The following is a 20,685-nucleotide window of genomic DNA, read 5'->3' as shown; positions in this document are numbered from 1 at the left end:
CTCAGGTGCGTCGGCGTTCACCTGAGCGAGGCACCTGCATGGGGGTTTGTTTACGTGTGAGAGGGAGGGTAGGGGAAGGGGAAGGGGTAATGGGAGAGGGAGGGGAGGAGCACATGTTCAGGGGAACACACACTCACACTGTCTTGATGCTTCAGTTGGCAACTGGCAGGAGGCAGTGGGAGACGTGTGTTGCTGGCGCTCGTCTCAGTAGGCCACACTGCTACCCTCTCCAACACTGGCTGGGGCTTCAACATTGGCTGGAACTCCAGCACTGACTGGGACTTCAACACTGGCTGGAACCCCAACACTGGCTGGAACCCCAACACTGGCTGGAACCCCAACACTGGCTGGAACCCCAACACTGGCTGGAACCCCAACACTGGCTGGAACTCCACTGACTGGGGCTTCAGTACTGGCTGGAATCCCAACACTGGCTGAGACTCAACACTGTAGCCCCACCACTAGCTGGAACTCCAACACTGGTCGGAGCCCCAACACTAGCAAGAACTCCTACACAGACTGGAACTCCCCCAACACTGGCTGGGCTTTTCCGGTCTTCTGTAGGCTCCAGTAGAGCCTAGATACCCTCCCTCAAGACCCCCAGGGGGAGGAACTAAGGGTAGCTAGGACATACCCCCTAGGCTTCCCTTAAACCCGTGGCTCTGACATAATGGTCAGGCTGCTAAGACTAGGACTAGCGGCACTCTACCTTGGCATGGATAGTGTTGATGGCACCGTTGTAAGCCGGTGATGTGTGCTACCGGCTTTGCGTAGCCTAGACGAGCCTTGCGTTATCTATAAGCCACGTGTACCAGCCTACACAAAGTTTGCGTCATCTAGAACCACGGTGTGTCAGCCTGCACGAGGCTTGCGTCATCCAGAACCACGGTGTGTCAGCCTGCAAAAGGCTTGCGTCATCCAGAACCACGGTGTGTCAGCCTGCACGAGGCTTGCGTCATCCAGAACCACGGTGTGTCAGCCTGCACGAGGCTTGCGTCATCCAGAACCACGGTGTGTCAGCCTGTACGAGGCTTGCGTCATCCAGAACCACGGTGTGTCAGCCTGCACGAGGCTTGCGTCATCCAGAACCACGGTGTGTCAGCCTGCACGAGGCTTGCGTCATCCGTAAACCACGTGCATCAGACTACTGGAGTTTTGCGTCACCCATAACACCATGATGCTTGCTGCTTACTTTGATCAGGTGAGTGCGTCAGGACTAGAAATCACTTCTACCATAACGTTACACAATACTGACTGGACGAGGAATTAAACACACGCAAACATCTGCATATGTGAAACATCTTCAAATGAAGATAGTCAGGTGTTGCATATGTCTAATTCCTGTAGGCTTAATACTAAGACCCCTTAACGGAGGTTCCTGTCCCCTCAAGGGAGGTTCCTGTCCCCTTAAGGGAGGTTCCTGTCTCCTCAAGGAAGGTTCCTGTCCCCTCAAGGGAGGTTCCTGTCCCCTCAAGGGAGGTTCCTGTCCCCTCAAGGGAGGTTCCTGTCCCCTCAAGGGAGGTTCCTGTCCCCTCAAGGGAGGATCCTGTCCCCTCAAGGGAGGTTCCTGTCCCCTCAAGGGAGGTTCCTGTCCCCTCAAGGAAGGTTCCTGTCCCCTCAAGGGAGGTTCCTGTCCCCTCAAGGGAGGTTCTGTCCCCTCAAGGAAGGTTCCTGTCCCCTCAAGGGAGGTTCATGTCCCCTCAAGGAAGGTTCCTTGATGTTGGTGAGGAGCTCTTGATCTAGGGAATTGTATCTGTGCTCCAGCTCCCTGAATTAAACCTGAATACCTTCCATCATCCCCAGGAACTGTATAATCCCTACAAGTTTAGTGCTCCCCCATGATAATAACAGCACTGGTCTGCTACTGTGTTTTCATTAAGGTCAGTACGAGAGGTCCCATACCACCGGAAACGAGAACTAGACCAGGTTAACGACCTAAGATATTTTACTTGTAAAAACGTGTTTGCTAAGTTGTCTCAAATATTGTGATAGCAACGAGACGTGGAAATTTTAATTTGTAATTTAGAGATTACTCTCAAGTACATTCAGTAAGCTATATTTTGCATTTGTACACTTCAGTCATATTCCCTCTAATTCTACGTCTTTCCAGAGTGAAATTTCAGTGCATTCAACGTGTATTTGTAGGAAAGGTTTCTGATACACGAGATCAATTTAAGTAGTTTTTTGTATATTTTCCAGCGCATTTTCTAATATGAATACGAGAGCTGAGTAATATAATCTCCAGTGTTGCTCATATGACAGGATAGTACTTCTCTAGCTTGATGGTGTCTGACAGCTTACCTCACAACCACTGCTAGTGGTTGTGAGGTAAGCTGTAACTGGAACACCTTCGACAGCCCTGTCCTTGCGTTACCATCCAAAGCGTTAGAAATTATCGAGTGTCGACTTGTATTAATGGAACACCAGACTCTCCTTCGACAGCCCTGTCCTTGCGTTACCATCCAAAGCGTTAGAAATTATCGAGTGTCGACTTGTATTAATGGAACACCAGACTCTCCTTCGACAGCCCTGTCCTTGCGTTACCATCCAAAGCGTTAGAAATTATCGAGTGTCGACTTGTATTAATGGAACACCAGACTCTCCTTCGACAGCCCTGTCCTTGCGTTACCATCCAAAGCGTTAGAAATTATCGAGTGTCGACTTGTATTAATGGAACACCAGACTCTCCTTCGACAGCCCTGTCCTTGCGTTACCATCCAAAGCGTTAGAAATTATCGAGTGTCGACTTGTATTAATGGAACACCAGACTCTCCTTCGACAGCCCTGTCCTTGCGTTACCATCCAAAGCGTTAGAAATTATCGAGTGTCGACTTGTATTAATGGAACACCAGACTCTCCTTCGACAGCCCTGTCCTTGCGTTACCATCCAAAGCGTTAGAAATTATCGAGTGTCGACTTGTATTAATGGAACACCAGACTCTCCTTCGACAGCCCTGTCCTTGCGTTACCATCCAAAGCGTTAGAAATTATCGAGTGTCGACTTGTATTAATGGAACACCAGACTCTCCTTCGACAGCCCTGTCCTTGCGTTACCATCCAAAGCGTTAGAAATTATCGAGTGTCGACTTGTATTAATGGAATACCAAACCCTCCTTCGACAGCCCTGTCCTTGCGTTACTATATAAAGCGTTCGGAATTATTTAGTGTCGACTATAGGCATATTTCCCTGCAGCCACAACTATCTGCAGCAAATACTGGCCCAGGTGTGGATCTGCCTTATCTTAGGTCGAGCCCCGTTGGCGATGACACATTTTTGTGTAATTACTGTAACTGAAGTGGGCGCGTCGAGTGAAGGTTGGGGATTCACACAGAGGTGTTGGAGGTGGGTTTGGCGGAGGCGGAAGTGTGTGTGTTGACTGGTAATGAGAATTAGAGAGATGGTGTTGAATTTTACAATTGTTACCCGTATTAGGCGACTCGGGTGAGACGGGGTACCACAGGGGATTCATTTTTTAATTATACAAAGTTGGATTCATCAGTAGTGTGCTGCTACATAAAAAAACAGAATTCAATTGTTTTTATGTCTTTTTCCAGCACAGGAAGAGGGTGTGGGATGGTGTGAACATGATAATGGTATACAATACCGACAGGTTAATAAGTAAGACACATCTCCAACAGTTAGGTATCTTTATTTAGAAACGTTTCGCCTGCACAGTAGGCTTCTTCAGTCGTATGCAGAGGAGGTAGCAGTAGTAGAGATTATTTATTTATTATCACACTGGCCGATTCCCACCAAGGCAGGGTGGCCCGAAAAAGAAAAACTTTCACCATCATTCACTCCATCACTGTCTTGCCAGAAGGGTGCTTTACACTACAGTTTTTAAACTGCAACATTAACACCCCTCCTTCAGAGTGCAGACACTGTACTTCCCATCTCCAGGACTCAAGTCCGGCCTGCCGGTTTCCCTGAATCCCTTCATAAATGTTACTTTGCTCACACTCCAACAGCACGTCAAGTATTAAAAACCATTTGTCTCCATTCACTCCTATCAAACACGCTCACGCATGCCTGCTGGAAGTCCAAGCCCCTCGCACACAAAACCTCCTTTACCCCCTCCCTCCAACCTTTCCTAGGCCGACCCCTACCCCGCCTTCCTTCCACTACAGACTGATACACTCTTGAAGTCATTCTGTTTCGCTCCATTCTCTCTACATGTCCGAACCACCTCAACAACCCTTCCTCAGCCCTCTGGACAACAGTTTTGGTAATCCCGCACCTCCTCCTAACTTCCAAACTACGAATTCTCTGCATTATATTCACACCACACATTGCCCTCAGACATGACATCTCCACTGCCTCCACCCTTCTCCTCGCTGCAACATTCATCACCCATGCTTCACACCCATATAAGAGCGTTGGTAAAACTATACTCTCATACATTCCCCTCTTTGCCTCCAAGGACAAAGTTCTTTGTCTCCACAGACTCCTAAGTGCACCACTCACCCTTTTCCCCTCATCAATTCTATGATTCACCTCATCTTTCATAGACCCATCTGCTGACACGTCCACTCCCAAATATCTGAATACATTCACCTCCTCCATACTCTCTCCCTCCAATCTGATATCCAATCTTTCATCACCTAATATTTTTGTTATCCTCATAACCTTACTCTTTCCTGTATTCACTTTCAATTTTCTTCTTTTGCACACCCTACCAAATTCATCCACCAATCTCTGCAACTTCTCTTCAGAATCTCCCAAGAGCACAGTGTCATCAGCAAAGAGCAACTGTGACAACTCCCACTTTATGTGTGATTCTTTATCTTTTGACTCCACACCTCTTGCCAAGACCCTCGCATTTACTTCTCTTACAACCCCATCTATAAATATATTAAACAACCACGGTGACATCACACATCCTTGTCTAAGGCCTACTTTTACTGGGAAATAATTTCCCTCTTTCCTACATACTCTAACTTGAGCCTCACTATCCTCGTAAAAACTCTTCACTGCTTTCAGTAACCTACCTCCTACACCATACACCTGCAACATCTGCCACATTGTAGTAGTAGAGATGTAAAGACGATATAATCAGTCCCTCACTCTCAAAGGCGCAGTTTTTAGGTGGTCAGTCCCTCACCTTCGACGGCGTAGTTTTCAGGTGGTCAGTCCCTCACTCTCGAAGGTGCAGTTTTCAGGTGGTCAGTCCCTCACTCTCGAAGGTGCAGTTTTCAGGTGGTCAGTCCCTCACCCTCGACGGCGCAGTTTTCAGGTGGTCAGTCCCTCACCCTCGAAGGCGCAGTTTTCAGGTGGTCAGTCCCTCACTCTCGAAGGTGCAGTTTTCAAGTGATCAGTCCCTCACCCTCGAAGGTGCAGTTTTCAGGTGATCAGTCCCTCACCCTTGAAGGTGCAGTTTTCAGGTGATCAGTCCCTCACCCTCGACGGCGCAGTTTTCAGGTGGTCAGTCCCTCACCCTCGAAGGTGCAGTTTTCAGGTGATCAGTCCCTCACCCTCGAAGGTGCAGTTTTCAGGTGATCAGTCCCTCACCTTCGACGGCGTAGTTTTCAGGTGATCAGTCCCTCACCCTCGACGGCGCAGTTTCCAGGTGGTCAGTCCCTCACCCTCGAAGGTGCAGTTTCCAGGTGGTCAGTCCCTCACCCTCGAAGGTGCAGTTTCCAGGTGGTCAGTCCCTCACCCTCGAAGGCGCAGTTTTCAGGTGGTCAGTCCCTCACTCTCGACGGCGCAGTTTTCAGGTGATCAGTCCCTCACCCTCGAAGGTGCAGTTTCCAGGTGATCAGTCCCTCACCCTCGACGGCGCAGTTTCCAGGTGGGTCTTCAACACCAGCCTCAACGCCCCCCCTTTACCTTGAAGGGATGTTAAGCAGAAAAGAAACTAATGGACTCCATACATTTGACTCACGCACTCGTAATAACACTAATTACCAACAAACCACAGTATGGGTGGAGTTAGAACTTGTTCCGAGTTCTAACTCCATGTGTACCGTGGTTTCGATACAGTTGCTTTAACGTACTGTTAGCGTATTAGTCACTGGTAGTTTACCTTCCCCCCCCCCTCAAACTTTTTTAAATAGGTAGTTAAAAATAGGTAATTACTGACCCTTCCCATTCCTGAACAAGCCAGCCTCCACCCCGACCACCCGCCTAGTTCATCCATGTACGATCACCCACCAGCCCGGCCCTTCCATGTACGACCACCCACCAGCCCAGCCCATCCATGTACGACCACCCACCAGCCCAGCCCATCCATGTACGACCACCCACCAGCCCAGCCCATCCATGTACGACCACCCACCAGCCCAGCCCATCCATGTACGATCACCCACCAGCCCAGCCCATCCATGTACGACCACCCACCAGCCCAGCCCATCCATGTACGATCACCCACCAGCCCAGCCCATCCATGTACGACCACCCACCAGCCCAGCCCATCCATGTACGACCACCCACCAGCCCAGCCCATCCATGTACGATCACCCACCAGCCCAGCCCATCCATGTACGACCACCCACCAGCCCAGCCCATCCATGTACGACCACCCACCAGCCCATCCATGTACGACCACCCACCAGCCCGGCCCTTCCATGTACGACCACCCACCAGCCCAGCCCATCCATGTACGACCACCCACCAGCCCAGCCCATCCATGTACGACCACCCACCAGCCCAGCCCATCCATGTACGACCACCCACCAGCCCATCCATGTACGACCACCCACCAGCCCAGCCCATCCATGTACGACCACCCACCAGCCCAGCCCATCCATGTACGACCACCCACCAGCCCAGCCCATCCATGTACGACCACCCACCAGCCCAGCCCATCCATGTACGACCACCCACCAGCCCAGCCCATCCATGTACGATCACCCACCAGCCCAGCCCATCCATGTACGACCACCCACCAGCCCAGCCCATCCATGTACGACCACCCACCAGCCCAGCCCATCCATGTACGACCACCCACCAGCCCAGCCCATCCATGTACGACCACCCACCAGCCCAGCCCATCCATGTACGACCACCCACCAGCCCAGCCCATCCATGTACGATCACCCACCAGCCCAGCCCATCCATGTACGACCACCCACCAGCCCAGCCCATCCATGTACGATCACCCACCAGCCCAGCCCATCCATGTACGACCACCCACCAGCCCAGCCCATCCATGTACGATCACCCACCAGCCCAGCCCATCCATGTACGACCACCCACCAGCCCAGCCCATCCATGTACGACCACCCACCAGCCCAGCCCATCCATGTACGACCACCCACCAGCCCAGCCCATCCATGTACGACCACCCACCAGCCCAGCCCATCCATGTACGACCACCCACCATCCCAGCCAATCCATGTACGACCACCCACCAGCCCAGCCCATCCATGTACGACCACCCACCAGCCCGGCCCATCCATGTACGACCACCCACCAGCCCAGCCCATCCATGTACGACCACCCACCAGCCCAGCCCATCCATGTACGACCACCCACCAGCCCAGCCAATCCATGTACGATCACCCACCAGCCCAGCCCATCCATGTACGACCACCCACCAGCCCGGCCCTTCCATGTACGACCAACCTGCCCGGCCCTTCCATGTACGACCACCCACCAGCCCGGCCCTTCCATGTACGACCACCCACCAGCCCGGCCCATCCATGTACGACCACCCACCTGCCCGGCCCTTCCATGTACGACCACCCACCAGCCCGGCCCATCCATGTACGACCACCCACCAGCCCGGCCCATCCATGTACGATCACCCACCAGCCCAGCCCATCCATGTACGACCACCCACCAGCCCGGCCCATCCATGTACGACCACCCACCAGCCCGGCCCTTCCATGTACGACCACCCACCAGCCCGGCCCTTCCATGTACGATCACCCACCAGCCCAGCCCATCCATGTACGACCACCCACCAGCCCAGCCCATCCATGTACGACCACCCACCTGCCCGGCCCATCCATGTACGACCACCCACCAGCCCAGCCCATCCATGTACGACCACCCACCTGCCCGGCCCATCCATGTACGACCACCCACCAGCCCAGCCCATCCATGTACGACCACCCACCAGCCCAGCCCATCCATGTACGACCACCCACCAGCCCAGCCCATCCATGTACGACCACCCACCAGCCCAGCCCATCCATGTACGACCACCCACCAGCCCGGCCCTTCCATGTACGACCACCCACCAGCCCGGCCCTTCCATGTACGACCACCCACCAGCCCAGCCCATCCATGTACGACCACCCACCTGCCCGGCCCTTCCATGTACGACCACCCACCAGCCCAGCCCATCCATGTACGACCACCCACCAGCCCAGCCCATCCATGTACGACCACCCACCTGCCCGGCCCTTCCATGTACGACCACCCACCAGCCCAGCCCATCCATGTACGACCACCCACCAGCCCAGCCCATCCATGTACGATCACCCACCAGCCCAGCCCATCCATGTACGACCACCCACCAGCCCAGCCCATCCATGTACGACCACCCACCTGCCCGGCCCTTCCATGTACGACCACCCACCAGCCCGGCCCATCCATGTACGATCACTACCCACACAAATCACACTTGATTTACTTATATATCTTTGTATCACCGCCTTGCTATCTACTACTGTTGCTCCCAGGGTCCATAAATCGTCTAATGTGACTTGCAGAGTGTTCTGAAGAGAGCCAGAGTTGTACACGAAATATACTCCCCTATTCCCCCGAGATGGGTAAACTAATTTGTTTAAGGCATGAAATAATTAAAAAAATAATCGCTGATTTGTTTTTCGTTAGGATCGTGATAACTATGGAAGCGTTTTGTGCATTTTGATGATTTAAGATACATGTGCAGCAGCTGGGTGTCCTTATTGTTGGAACGTTTCGTAAATAACTAAAAAAGGCACAATAGCGTGACTGGAACTGTCTATATATAGCCGTCCTGCTCCACTTCTGGTTAGTGTGACTTTGTTAATGGTCCAAGTAGGACCGAAACGTCGTTGTAAGCTTCTCTCTTTTATGTGCGGGTTATTTGTGTATGGAAACGTTTCGTCTACATAGTAGGTTTCAGTCAGATATTGAGGCAGCAGGTGTAGTGAATCGAAGATGATTAATCAGTACATCAACCTTGGAGAAATAATATTTGAGGTGGTCAGTCCCTCAGCCTGGAGAAGAGTTCATCTCCATGGTCTGGAACAAGGTGGTCAATCCCTCAGCCTGGAGAAGAGTTCAGCTCCATGGTCTGGAGCCTGCCTGAGAAGAGTTCAGCTCCATGGTCTGGAACAAGGTGGTCAGTCTCTCATGGAGAAGTCCCTCATGGTCTGGAACAAGGTGGAGTCCCTCAGCCTGGAGAAGTTCAGCTCCATGGTCTGGAACAAGGTGGTCAGTCCCTCAGCCTGGAGAAGAGTCAGCTCCATGGTCTGGAGGTGGTCAAGCCTGGAGAAGAGTCCAGCTCATGGTCTGGAACACGGTGGTCAGTGCCTGTCTCCATGGTCTGGAACAAGGTGGTCAGTCTCTCAGCCTGGAGAAGTCCAGCTCCATGGTCTGGAACAAGGTGGTCAGTCCCTCAGCCTGGAGAAGAGTTCAGCTCCATGGTCTGGAACAAGGTGGTCAGTCCCTCAGCCTGGAGAAGAGTCCAGCTCCATGGTCTGGAACACGGTGGTCAGTCTCTCAGCCTGGAGAAGAGTCCAGCTCCATGGTCTGGAACACGGTGGTCAGTCTCTCAGCCTGGAGAAGAGTCCAGCTCCATGGTCTGGAACAAGGTGGTCAGTCCCTCAGTCTGGAGAAGAGTCCAGCTCCATGGTCTGGAACAAGGTGGTCAGTCCCTCAGCCTGGAGAAGAGTCCAGCTCCATGGTCTGGAACACGGTGGTCAGTCCCTCAGCCTGGAGAAGAGTCCAGCTCCATGGTCTGGAACACGGTGGTCAGTCTCTCAGCCTGGAGAAGAGTCCAGCTCCATGGTCTGGAACACGGTGGTCAGTCTCTCAGCCTGGAGAAGAGTCCAGCTCCATGGTCTGGAACATGGTGGTCAGTCTCTCAGCCTGGAGGAGAGTCCAGCTCCATGGTCTGGAACAAGGTGGTCAGTCCCTCAGCCTGGAGAAGAGTTCAGCTCCATGGTCTGGAACAAGGTGGTCAATCCCTCAGCCTGGAGAAGAGTTCAGCTCCATGGTCTGGAACAAGGTGGTCAGTCCCTCAGCCTGGAGAAGAGTCCAGCTCCATGGTTTGGAACATGGTGGTCAGTCTCTCAGCCTGGAGAAGAGTCCAGCTCCATGACTTAAGAAATCGTAATGACACGATTGCAAATAAACCATACCCCCGGCCGGGATTGAACCCGCGGTCATAGAGTCTCAAAACTCCAGCCCGTCGCGCTAGCCACTAGACCAGCTAGCCACAATAAGATTCATCCAACTAGGTATATTTCTACACCATAGGAAAGTTAGCACAGGCACCTCTGTGACCACAAATGCAAGTTTTTACAGACGAATCTCCAGCTAGCGTGGCCGTGACGAACTCTAGCTCAAGTCCCTTCACTGCCGTCAACATGACTTAAGAAATCGTAATGACACGATTGCAAATAAACCATACCCCCGGCCGGGATTGAACCCGCGGTCATAGAGTCTCAAAACTCCAGCCCGTCGCGCTAGCCACTAGACCAGCTAGCCACAATAAGATTCATCCAACTAGGTATATTTCTACACCATAGGAAAGTTAGCACAGGCACCTCTGTGACCACAAATGCAAGTTTTTACAGACGAATCTCCAGCTAGCGTGGCCGTGACGAACTCTAGCTCAAGTCCCTTCACTGCCGTCAACATGACTTAAGAAATCGTAATGACACGATTGCAAATAACGATTTCTTAAGTCATGTTGACGGCAGTGAAGGGACTTGAGCTAGAGTTCGTCACGGCCACGCTAGCTGGAGATTCGTCTGTAAAAACTTGCATTTGTGGTCACAGAGGTGCCTGTGCTAACTTTCCTATGGTGTAGAAATATACCTAGTTGGATGAATCTTATTGTGGCTAGCTGGTCTAGTGGCTAGCGCGACGGGCTGGAGTTTTGAGACTCTATGACCGCGGGTTCAATCCCGGCCGGGGGTATGGTTTATTTGCAATCGTGTCATTACGATTTCTTAAGTCATGTTGACGGCAGTGAAGGGACTTGAGCTAGAGTTCGTCACGGCCACGCTAGCTGGAGATTCGTCTGTAAAAACTTGCATTTGTGGTCACAGAGGTGCCTGTGCTAACTTTCCTATGGTGTAGAAATATACCTAGTTGGATGAATCTTATTGTGGCTAGCTGGTCTAGTGGCTAGCGCGACGGGCTGGAGTTTTGAGACTCTATGACCGCGGGTTCAATCCCGGCCGGGGGTATGGTTTAGTCCAGCTCCATGGTCTGGAACAAGGTGGTCAGTCCCTCAGCCTGGAGAAGAGTCCAGCTCCATGGTCTGGAACAAGGTGGTCAGTCCCTCAGCCTGGAGAAGAGTCCAGCTCCATGGTCTGGAACAAGGTGGTCAATCCCTCAGTCTGGAGAAGAGTCCAGCTCCATGGTCTGGAACAATATGAATCATGAGAATGGAGTCTTAAATACTGTCGAAGGCGAGGTGAAAGATCTCCAAGACGTTGCAACGTATATTTGAAGAAGTCTGCTGTGTAGGCGAAACGTTTCAACAATAAAGATACCTAATTTGTACACTTCTCTTAATCATTTTTATTTTTGGCAACGTTTCGCTCTCCATCAGCTTTGTCAAGCTCGACAGAGCTCCTGGAGAACGAAACGTTGCCGCAATAAATATACCTCGCTAGTTGTACACATGACTCAGATGAATCACAGGGATGTTAGGAAGTATTTCTTCAGTCACAGAGTTGTCAGGAAGTGGAATGGTCTGGAAAGTAATGTAGTGGATGCTGGAAACATGCATAGATTTAAGACGAGGTATGATAAAGCTCATGGAGCAGGGAGAGAGAGGACCTCGTAGCGGTCAGTGAAGAGGCGGGGCCAGGAGCCGAGTCTCGACCCCTGCAACCACAAATAGGTGAGTACAAGAAAAGGAGGAACACTGCAGCAGACCTACTGGCTCATACAAGGCAGGTCCTTAACCCAACATATAATTAATGTGCTTTTGTTATCAGATGACTTATATAGACGATACATAAAATTGCACTCACACTTGTGCTGCATTTGGGATGCTTTATTCTGGAAACGTTTCGCCAGTCAGTGGCTTCTTCAGTCCAGTGCAGAGAAAGGTGGAAGATGAGAGGAGGAGTTTGAGGTGATTAGTCCCTTTTCCTGGAGTTGATGATCGACTGTAGAAGCCAGTCAGTGGTTTCTTCAGTCCAGTGCAGAGAAAGGTGGAAGATGAGAGGAGGAGATTGAGGTGATTAGTCCCTTTTCCTGGAGTTGGTGATCGACTGTAGAAGCCACTGGCTGGCGACACGTTTCCAGAATAAAGCTACCCAGGTGTTACACAGGTGTTTCATTTATCAAGGTATCATAGGACTGTGGATGAGATGTATATGTGATTGTTTCTTGGATAATTAATCTCTCGCGACAGAGTGAAGTTGATAAGACACGTCCAAGATTAATTGTTCTCGATAACACACGTTCTCTTGTAGATAACAGTACTGGTCTCACAGCTACACTAAGGTGGCTCGTAGCCTGGTAGGAGAAGTTCTCGCTTCACACGCTCAGTATCCGGGTTCGATTCCCGGAAAGGGTGGGAACATTGGGCATGTTTCCTTACACCGGTTGCCCATGTTCACTCATTAGTAAAATAGGTACCTGGGTGTTAGTGGACTGATGTGGGTCGCATCCTGGGTGTTAGTGGACTGGTGTGGGTCACATCCTGGGTGTTAGTGGACTGGTGTGGGTCGCATCCTGGGTGTTAGTGGACTGGTGTGGGTCGCATCCTGGGTGTTAGTGGACTGGTGTGGGTCGCATCCTGGGTGTTAGTGGACTGGTGTGGGTCGCATCCTGGGTGTTAGTGGACTGGTGTGGGTCGCATCCTGGGTGTTAGTGGACTGGTGTGGGTCACATCCTGGGTGTTAGTGGACTGGTGTGGGTCGCATCCTGGGTGTTAGTGGACTGGTGTGGGTCGCATCCTGGGTGTTAGTGGGCTGGTGTGGGTCACATCCTGGGTGTTAGTGGACTGGTGTGGGTCGCATCCAGGGTGTTAGTGGACTGGTGTGGGTCGCATCCTGGGACAAAACTGACATAATTTGTGGGAAATGCTCAGCATAACAAGTGACTTTCTATATAGTAGTATGTCACTGATGTCAGCTATGGTCTGTATACCTTGTACATGTACTTGTATACCTTGTACATGTACTTGTATACCTTGTACATGTACTGGTATACCTTGTACATGTACTTGTATACCTTGTACATGTACTGGTATACCTTGTACATGTACTTGTATACCTTGTACATGTACTTGTATACCTTGTACATGTACTTGTATACCTTGTACATGTACTTGTATACCTTGTACATGTACTGGTATACCTTGTACATGTACTTGTATACCTTGTACATGTACTTGTATACCTTGTACATGTACTTGTATACCTTGTACATGTACTTGTATACCTTGTACATGTACTTGTATACCTTGTACATGTACTTGTATTTCTGGCCATGGAGCTGAACTCTTCTCCAGGCTGAGGGACTGACCACCTCTCACTCTTCTCCAGGCTGAGGGACTGACCACCTCTCACTCTTCTCCAGGCTGAGGGACTGACCACCTCTCACTCTTCTCCAGGCTGAGGGACTGACCACCTCACACTCTTCTCCAGGCTGAGGGACTGACCACCTCTCACTCTTCTCCAGGCTGAGGGACTGACCACCTCTCACTCTTCTCCAGGCTGAGGGACTGACCACCTCTCACTCTTCTCCAGGCTGAGGGACTGACCACCTCACACTCTTCTCCAGGCTGAGGGACTGACCACCTCACACTCTTCTCCAGGCTGAGGGACTGACCACCTCTCACTCTTCTCCAGGCTGAGGGACTGACCACCTCACACTCTTCTCCAGGCTGAGGGCCTAACCACCTCACACTCTTCTCCAGGCTGAGGGACTGACCACCTCACATTCTTCTCCAGGCTGAGGGACTGACCACCTCACACTCTTCTCCAGGCTGAGGGCCTAACCACCTCACACTCTTCTCCAGGCTGAGGGACTGACCACCTCACACTCTTCTCCAGGCTGAGGGACTGACCACCTCTCACTCTTCTCCAGGCTGAGGGCCTAACCACCTCACACTCTTCTCCAGGCTGAGGGACTGACCACCTCACATTCTTCTCCAGGCTGAGGGACTGACCACCTTACACTCTTCTCCAGGCTGAGGGCCTAACCACCTCATACTCTTCTCCAGGCTGAGGGACTGACCACCTCACACTCTTCTCCAGGCTGAGGGACTGACCACCTCTCACTCTTCTCCAGGCTGAGGGACTGACCACCTCACACTCTTCTCCAGGCTGAGGGACTGACCACCTCACACTCTTCTCCAGGCTGAGGGACTGACCACCTCACACTCTTCTCCAGGCTGAGGGACTGACCACCTCACACTCTTCTCCAGGCTGAGGGACTGACCACCTCTCACTCTTCTCCAGGCTGAGGGACTGACCACCTCACACTCTTCTCCAGGCTGAGGGACTGACCACCTCACACTCTTCTCCAGGCTGAGGGACTGACCACCTCACACTCTTCTCCAGGCTGAGGGACTGACCACCTCTCACTCTTCTCCAGGCTGAGGGACTGACCACCTCACACTCTTCTCCAGGCTGAGGGACTGACCACCTCTCACTCTTCTCCAGGCTGAGGGACTGACCACCTCTCACTCTTCTCCAGGCTGAGGGACTGACCACCTCTCACTCTTCTCCAGGCTGAGGGACTGACCACCTCACACTCTTCTCCAGGCTGAGGGACTGACCACCTCTCACTCTTCTCCAGGCTGAGGGACTGACCACCTCACACTCTTCTCCAGGCTGAGGGACTGACCACCTCTCACTCTTCTCCAGGCTGAGGGACTGACCACCTCACACTCTTCTCCAGGCTGAGGGACTGACCACCTCTCACTCTTCTCCAGGCTGAGGGACTGACCACCTCACACTCTTCTCCAGGTTGAGGGACTGACCACCTCACACTCTTCTCCAGGCTGAGGGACTGACCACCTCTCACTCTTCTCCAGGCTGAGGGACTGACCACCTCACACTCTTCTCCAGGCTGAGGGACTGACCACCTCTCACTCTTCTCCAGGCTGAGGGACTGACCACCTCACACTCTTCTCCAGGCTGAGGGACTGACCACCTCACACTCTTCTCCAGGCTGAGGGACTGACCACCACAAACACTTTTTCTCCAAGGTTGATAGACTGATTACATCATTATTTCATTACTACTGCTCCCTTGGTTTTTGACTGAAGAAGTCTACTGTGTAGGCGAAACAAGATAAATAATTAGACATGTGCAGCATCTGGGTATCTTTGAGAAAAGCCAACCAGTGGCTTTTCTCAATATAAATTCAGGGACTGATTACCTCATTCTCCTCCTGTTCTTCACGATTCTCCTTTGTATGGACTGATGAAGTCATTGTGTGGCGAAACGTTTCCTCAATAAAGATACCCAAGAGTTGCACATGTGTCTAATTTATCAACGTGTCGGTTCCCTGAACCATTCATCGACAACTCCATACAAAACGTGAGGTTATCAGTCCCTCAGCCTTCAAGCCACTGGAGGGCGAAACGTCTTCAATAAAGATTCCCAGAGGTTGCACGTGTCTTAATTCTTCATTCTTATATATATATATATATATATATATATATATATATATATATATATATATATATATATATTCTCATTGAATTTAGTTTTACTACTGTAGCGGCTACTTTATTTTAGACTAAATCTCCAAGGTGAGAAAACTAGCACAAGAGTACATACAAGACACATCTAGGAAGTAAGTCCTAAGAAGACCAAACTAGAGCACAAGGGTTTATTTATTGTCGTTTATTCAGATATACAGTATCTAGTACAAGCTTGTTCAAGGTATTTATCATAAGAAACGTGAACAAACACTAAGATATATGTATTAAATAAACGTTCCTGGCCATATTTAAATTATCTTGTAACTATGCACTAGTGTCTAACTCTTACCAAGGTTCATATCAGTGTATTTATACAAACGTCTAGTATATTAGTCACGTTTTAACCATTTATCAATAGACAGACAGAAATGTGAGTTACACAAATAACCCGCACATAAAAGAGAGAAGCTTACGACGACGTTTCGGTCCGACTTGGACCATTGACAAAGTCACACTGGTCCAAGTCGGACCGAAACGTCGTCGTAAGCTTCTCTCTTTTATGTGCGGGTTATTTGTGTATCGTTCCAGTCACGGTATTGTGCCTTTTTTGTTATTTAAGACCCTTCAAGGAAGGCTCCTTGACGCTGGTGAGGGGCTCTTGATCTAGGGAATTGGATCTGTGCTCCAGTTGGATCTGTGTTCCAGTTGGATCTGTGCTCCAGTTGGATCTGTGCTCCAGTTGGATCTGTGCTCCAGTTGGATCTGTGCTCCAGTTGGATCTGTGCTCCAGTTGGATCTGTGCTCCAGTTGGATCTGTGTTCCAGTTGGATCTGTGCTCCAGTTGGATCTGTGCTCCAGTTGGATCTGTGTTCCAGTTGGATCTGTGCTCCAGTTGGATCTGTGCTCCAGTTGGATCTGTGCTCCAGTTGGATCTGTGTTCCAGTTGGATCTGTGCTCCAGTTGGATCTGTGCTCCAGTTGGATCTGTGCTCCAGTTGGATCTGTGCTCCAGTTGGATCTGTGCTCCAGTTGGATCTGTGCTCCAGTTGGATCTGTGCTCCAGTTGGATCTGTGTTCCAGTTGGATCTGTGCTCCAGTTGGATCTGTGCTCCAGTTGGATCTGTGTTCCAGTTGGATCTGTGCTCCAGTTGGATCTGTGCTCCAGTTGGATCTGTGCTCCAGTTGGATCTGTGTTCCAGTTGGATCTGTGCTCCAGTTGGATCTGTGCTCCAGTTGGATCTGTGCTCCAGTTGGATCTGTGCTCCAGTTGGATCTGTGCTCCAGTTGGATCTGTGTTCCAGTTGGATCTGTGCTCCAGTTGGATCTGTGCTCCAGTTGGATCTGTGCTCCAGTTGGATCTGTGCTCCAGTTGGATCTGTGCTCCAGTTGGATCTGTGCTCCAGTTCCCTGAATTAAGCCTGAATGCCTTCCATCCCCCCATAGGCGCTGTATAATCCTACGGGTTTAGTGCTTCCCCCTTGATTATAATAATAATGTTATTTAAGAATGTGAGTTGTCATTTAATTTGACCAGTGGTTGTATGTATGCCAAATTATCAGGTGTATTTTCTGACCGAACTTAAGCCTGGCCTTTCTATGACATTTTGACTTCTGTAACTAGAGTAGAGCGCTCGGTACACAACCTGAGGGTTAGGTAAGATTGGTTAGGAAATAGGACAAGTGTTACCTGACGCGGGTGTTAGATGACGACCCACATTATTATAATCAAGGGGGAGGCGCTAAACCCGGAGGATTATACAGCGCCTGGGGGGGGGGATGTGGAAGGCATTCAGGCTTAATTCGGGGAACTGGAGCACAGATCCAATTGCCTAAATCAAGAGCCCCTCACCAACATCAAGGAACGTTCCTTGAGGGGTGACGACCCACAGCTGGTGCTTTTGGTTATGTGACTGAGACCTTTCACTGGCTTACCACTCCACCCCATTCAAAACTATGGTTAATAGCCGTCATTATTATTTCTTTTTAGAGGGACCTGGAAACGTTCATATATCAGAAGTGGGCGAGACGTTTCGCCTGGTTTCCCTATGTCTGCTGGCTATGTTTACCAGCTACTAGATTACATGGGTTAGGCTGTATGTTTCTCAAGGTATACACACAGCTTACTTTAATTAGGTTACGTTAGGTAAGTCAGGAAACAGGACAAGTGTTACCTGACGCGGGTCTTAGATGATGACCCGCCGTTGGAGCTTTTGGCCATCTGACCGAGGCCTTTCGCTGGCTTACCGGAACACCTCTTTAAATATTACTATAATTATAACTATTTCTCTATTATTCTGTATTACTTTAATTCCCATTTTGCGAGCAAAAATATCCTTGACTAGTGATATACAGGGGACGTGCAGCCTTAGTAACCCTAGTGTAGTAGATAGGCTTTAAACCTAACAATACCTACAACTAGGCCCTGAAATAAGCACTTAGTTATTACCGAACACTAGCACGTTCAGTTATTACATAGAATAAGACATAAGAAAAATCTAATTACATTGTAATGTTAAACAGATTATTTTGTTATGGGTAACAACAGATTTCAGTAATACATCACAGGATGTAATAATAACACTATCGTACACATCTGTGTTAGTGGATTGTGTTCAGAATATATAATTTTGTGTATAATTAGTGATAGTTGCCGGCTGTCTGCAGTGGCGTGTATACTGTTCGTAGTATATACTATACTGATAATGTGGTGGTATGTTCACTGCTAGGATGAGTGGTGTGTTAATGCTGTGTTTGTGGTGGTATGTTCACTGCTAGGATGAGTGGTGTGTTAATGCTGTGTTTGTGGTGGTATGTTCACTGCTAGGATGAGTGGTGTGTTAATGCTGTGTTTGTGGTTATATGTTCACTGATAGGTTGAGTGGTGTGTTAATGCTGTGTTTGTGGTTATATGTTCACTGATAGGTTGAGTGGTGTGTTAATGCTGTGTTTGTGGTTATATGTTTACTGATAGGTTGAGTGGTGTGTTAATGCTGTGTTTGTGGTTATATGTTCACTGATAGGTTGAGTGGTGTGTTAATGCTGTGTTTGTGGTTATATGTTTACTGATAGGTTGAGTGGTGTGTTAATGCTGTGTTTGTGGTTATATGTTCACTGATAGGTTGAGTGGTGTGTTAATGCTGTGTTTGTGGTTATATGTTCACTGATAGGTTGAGTGGTGTGTTAATGCTGTGTTTGTGGTTATATGTTCACTGATAGGTTGAGTGGTGTGTTAATGCTGTGTTTGTGGTTATATGTTCACTGATAGGTTGAGTGGTGTGTTAATGCTGTGTTTGTGGTGGTATGTTTACTGATAGGTTGAGTGGTGTGTTAATGCTGTGTTTGTGGTGGTATGTTCACTGATAGGATGAGTGGTGTGTTAATGCTGTGTTTGTGGTGATATGTTCACTGCTAAGATGAGTGCTGTGTTAATGCTGTGTTTGTGGTGATATGTTCACTGCTAAGATGAGTGCTGTGTTAATGCTGTGTTTGTGGTGATATGTTCACTGCTAAGATGAGTGCTGTGTTAATGCTGTGTTTGTGGTGATATGTTCACTGCTAGGATGAGTGCTGTGTTAATGCTGTGTTTGTGGTGATATGTTCACTGCTAGGATGAGTGCTGTGTTAATGCTGTGTTTGTGGTGGTATGTTCACTGCTAGGTTGAGTGGTGTGTTAATGCTGTGTTTGTGGTGATATGTTCACTGCTAGGATGAGTGGTGTGTTAATGCTGTGTTTGTGGTGATATGTTCACTGCTAGGATGAGTGGTGTGTTAATGCTGTGTTTGTGGTGGTATGTTCACTGCTAGGATGAGTGGTGTGTTAATGCTGTGTTTGTGGTGGTATGTTCACTGCTAGGATGAGTGGTGTGTTAATGCTGTGTTTGTGGTGGTATGTTCACTGCTAGGATGAGTGGTGTGTTAATGCTGTGTTTGTGGTGGTATGTTCACTGCTAGGATGAGTGGTGTGTTAATGCTGTGTTTGTGGTGGTATGTTCACTGCTAGGATGAGTGGTGTGTTAATGCTGTGTTTGTGGTGGTATGTTCACTGCTAGGATGAGTGGTGTGTTAATGCTGTGTTTGTGGTGGTATGTTCACTGATAGGATGAGTGGTGTGTTAATGCTGTGTTTGTGGTGATATGTTAAATTAACAAGGGTCTTACTGGTAATTTGAGAACTGTATTTACGAGTGAAGGATGAGTGAGGGTCTACCTATCTGGAGTCTACCTGGAGGGTATTCCAGGGATCAACGCCCCCGCGGCCCGGTCCATGACTAGGCCTCTGAGCTATTTGAGAAGGACCTGCCTTGTCAGGGCCAGTAGGCCTCCTTCATTCTTATGTTATTATGACTGAATACTACAGTAGGCTTATTGGCCCATAATAGGCATATATAACTCACCCCACCCCCTCATGTTCTCGTCTCAGTGGCGCTACCCAGGAGTTTGTTCCACTCATCTACAACTCTATTGCCAAAATAGTACTTATATCCTTTCTAAATTTAAATTCCTCCAACTTGAATTCATTACTTCGAGTCCAGTCTTGCTTAGACAACTTAACGTTATTTATATTTCCATTTACACAAATAACCCGCACATAGGTGAGAGAAGCTTACGACGACGTTTCGGTCCGACTTGGACCATTTACAAAGTCACACTAACAGGAGAGAACGAGGGAGTATATATAGGCCAGCAGACAGGGACGGGACAAGAGGTAGCAAGAGTCAGTCAAAGATCAAGAAAGAGAAATACTGCAGGAGAGCTAAAGAACCACAAGGAACAGAAACACGGAGAAGAGAGGGGAGAGAACCAGACATCCAAAGCAGAAGAAAGAAAACCCAAAGAAGAAAGGAAAGGGGAAGAGGGAGAAGGAGAAAAGGAAAGGGGAAGAGATACCTGGATACCTGGAGATACC

General features: G+C 49.6%; 1 protein-coding gene across 3 annotated transcripts in view; it reads left to right on the top strand.

Moving 5' to 3' along the window:
- The window catches only part of LOC128691817 (tripartite motif-containing protein 3), a 440,921-nt gene that overhangs the window by 201,374 nt on the left and 218,862 nt on the right, over positions 1 to 20,685 (top strand). For 2 of the 3 annotated variants that reach the window (XM_070100921.1, XM_070100919.1), the window contains exon 1: positions 146 to 1,201. The exons of the other annotated variant lie outside the window; for it this stretch is intronic. In XM_070100921.1, the coding sequence (XP_069957022.1) occupies positions 1,175 to 1,201 (27 nt within the window). In that variant the 5' untranslated portion in view covers positions 146 to 1,174. Of the gene's footprint in view, positions 1 to 145; positions 1,202 to 20,685 lie in introns of those variants that run through there. 3 annotated transcript variants of the gene reach the window in all.

The sequence above is a fragment of the Cherax quadricarinatus genome, chromosome 75 (assembly GCF_038502225.1).
Source record: "Cherax quadricarinatus isolate ZL_2023a chromosome 75, ASM3850222v1, whole genome shotgun sequence".
NCBI lineage: Eukaryota > Metazoa > Arthropoda > Malacostraca > Decapoda > Parastacidae > Cherax > Cherax quadricarinatus.
This window is presented reverse-complemented; position numbering and strand designations above follow the sequence as displayed.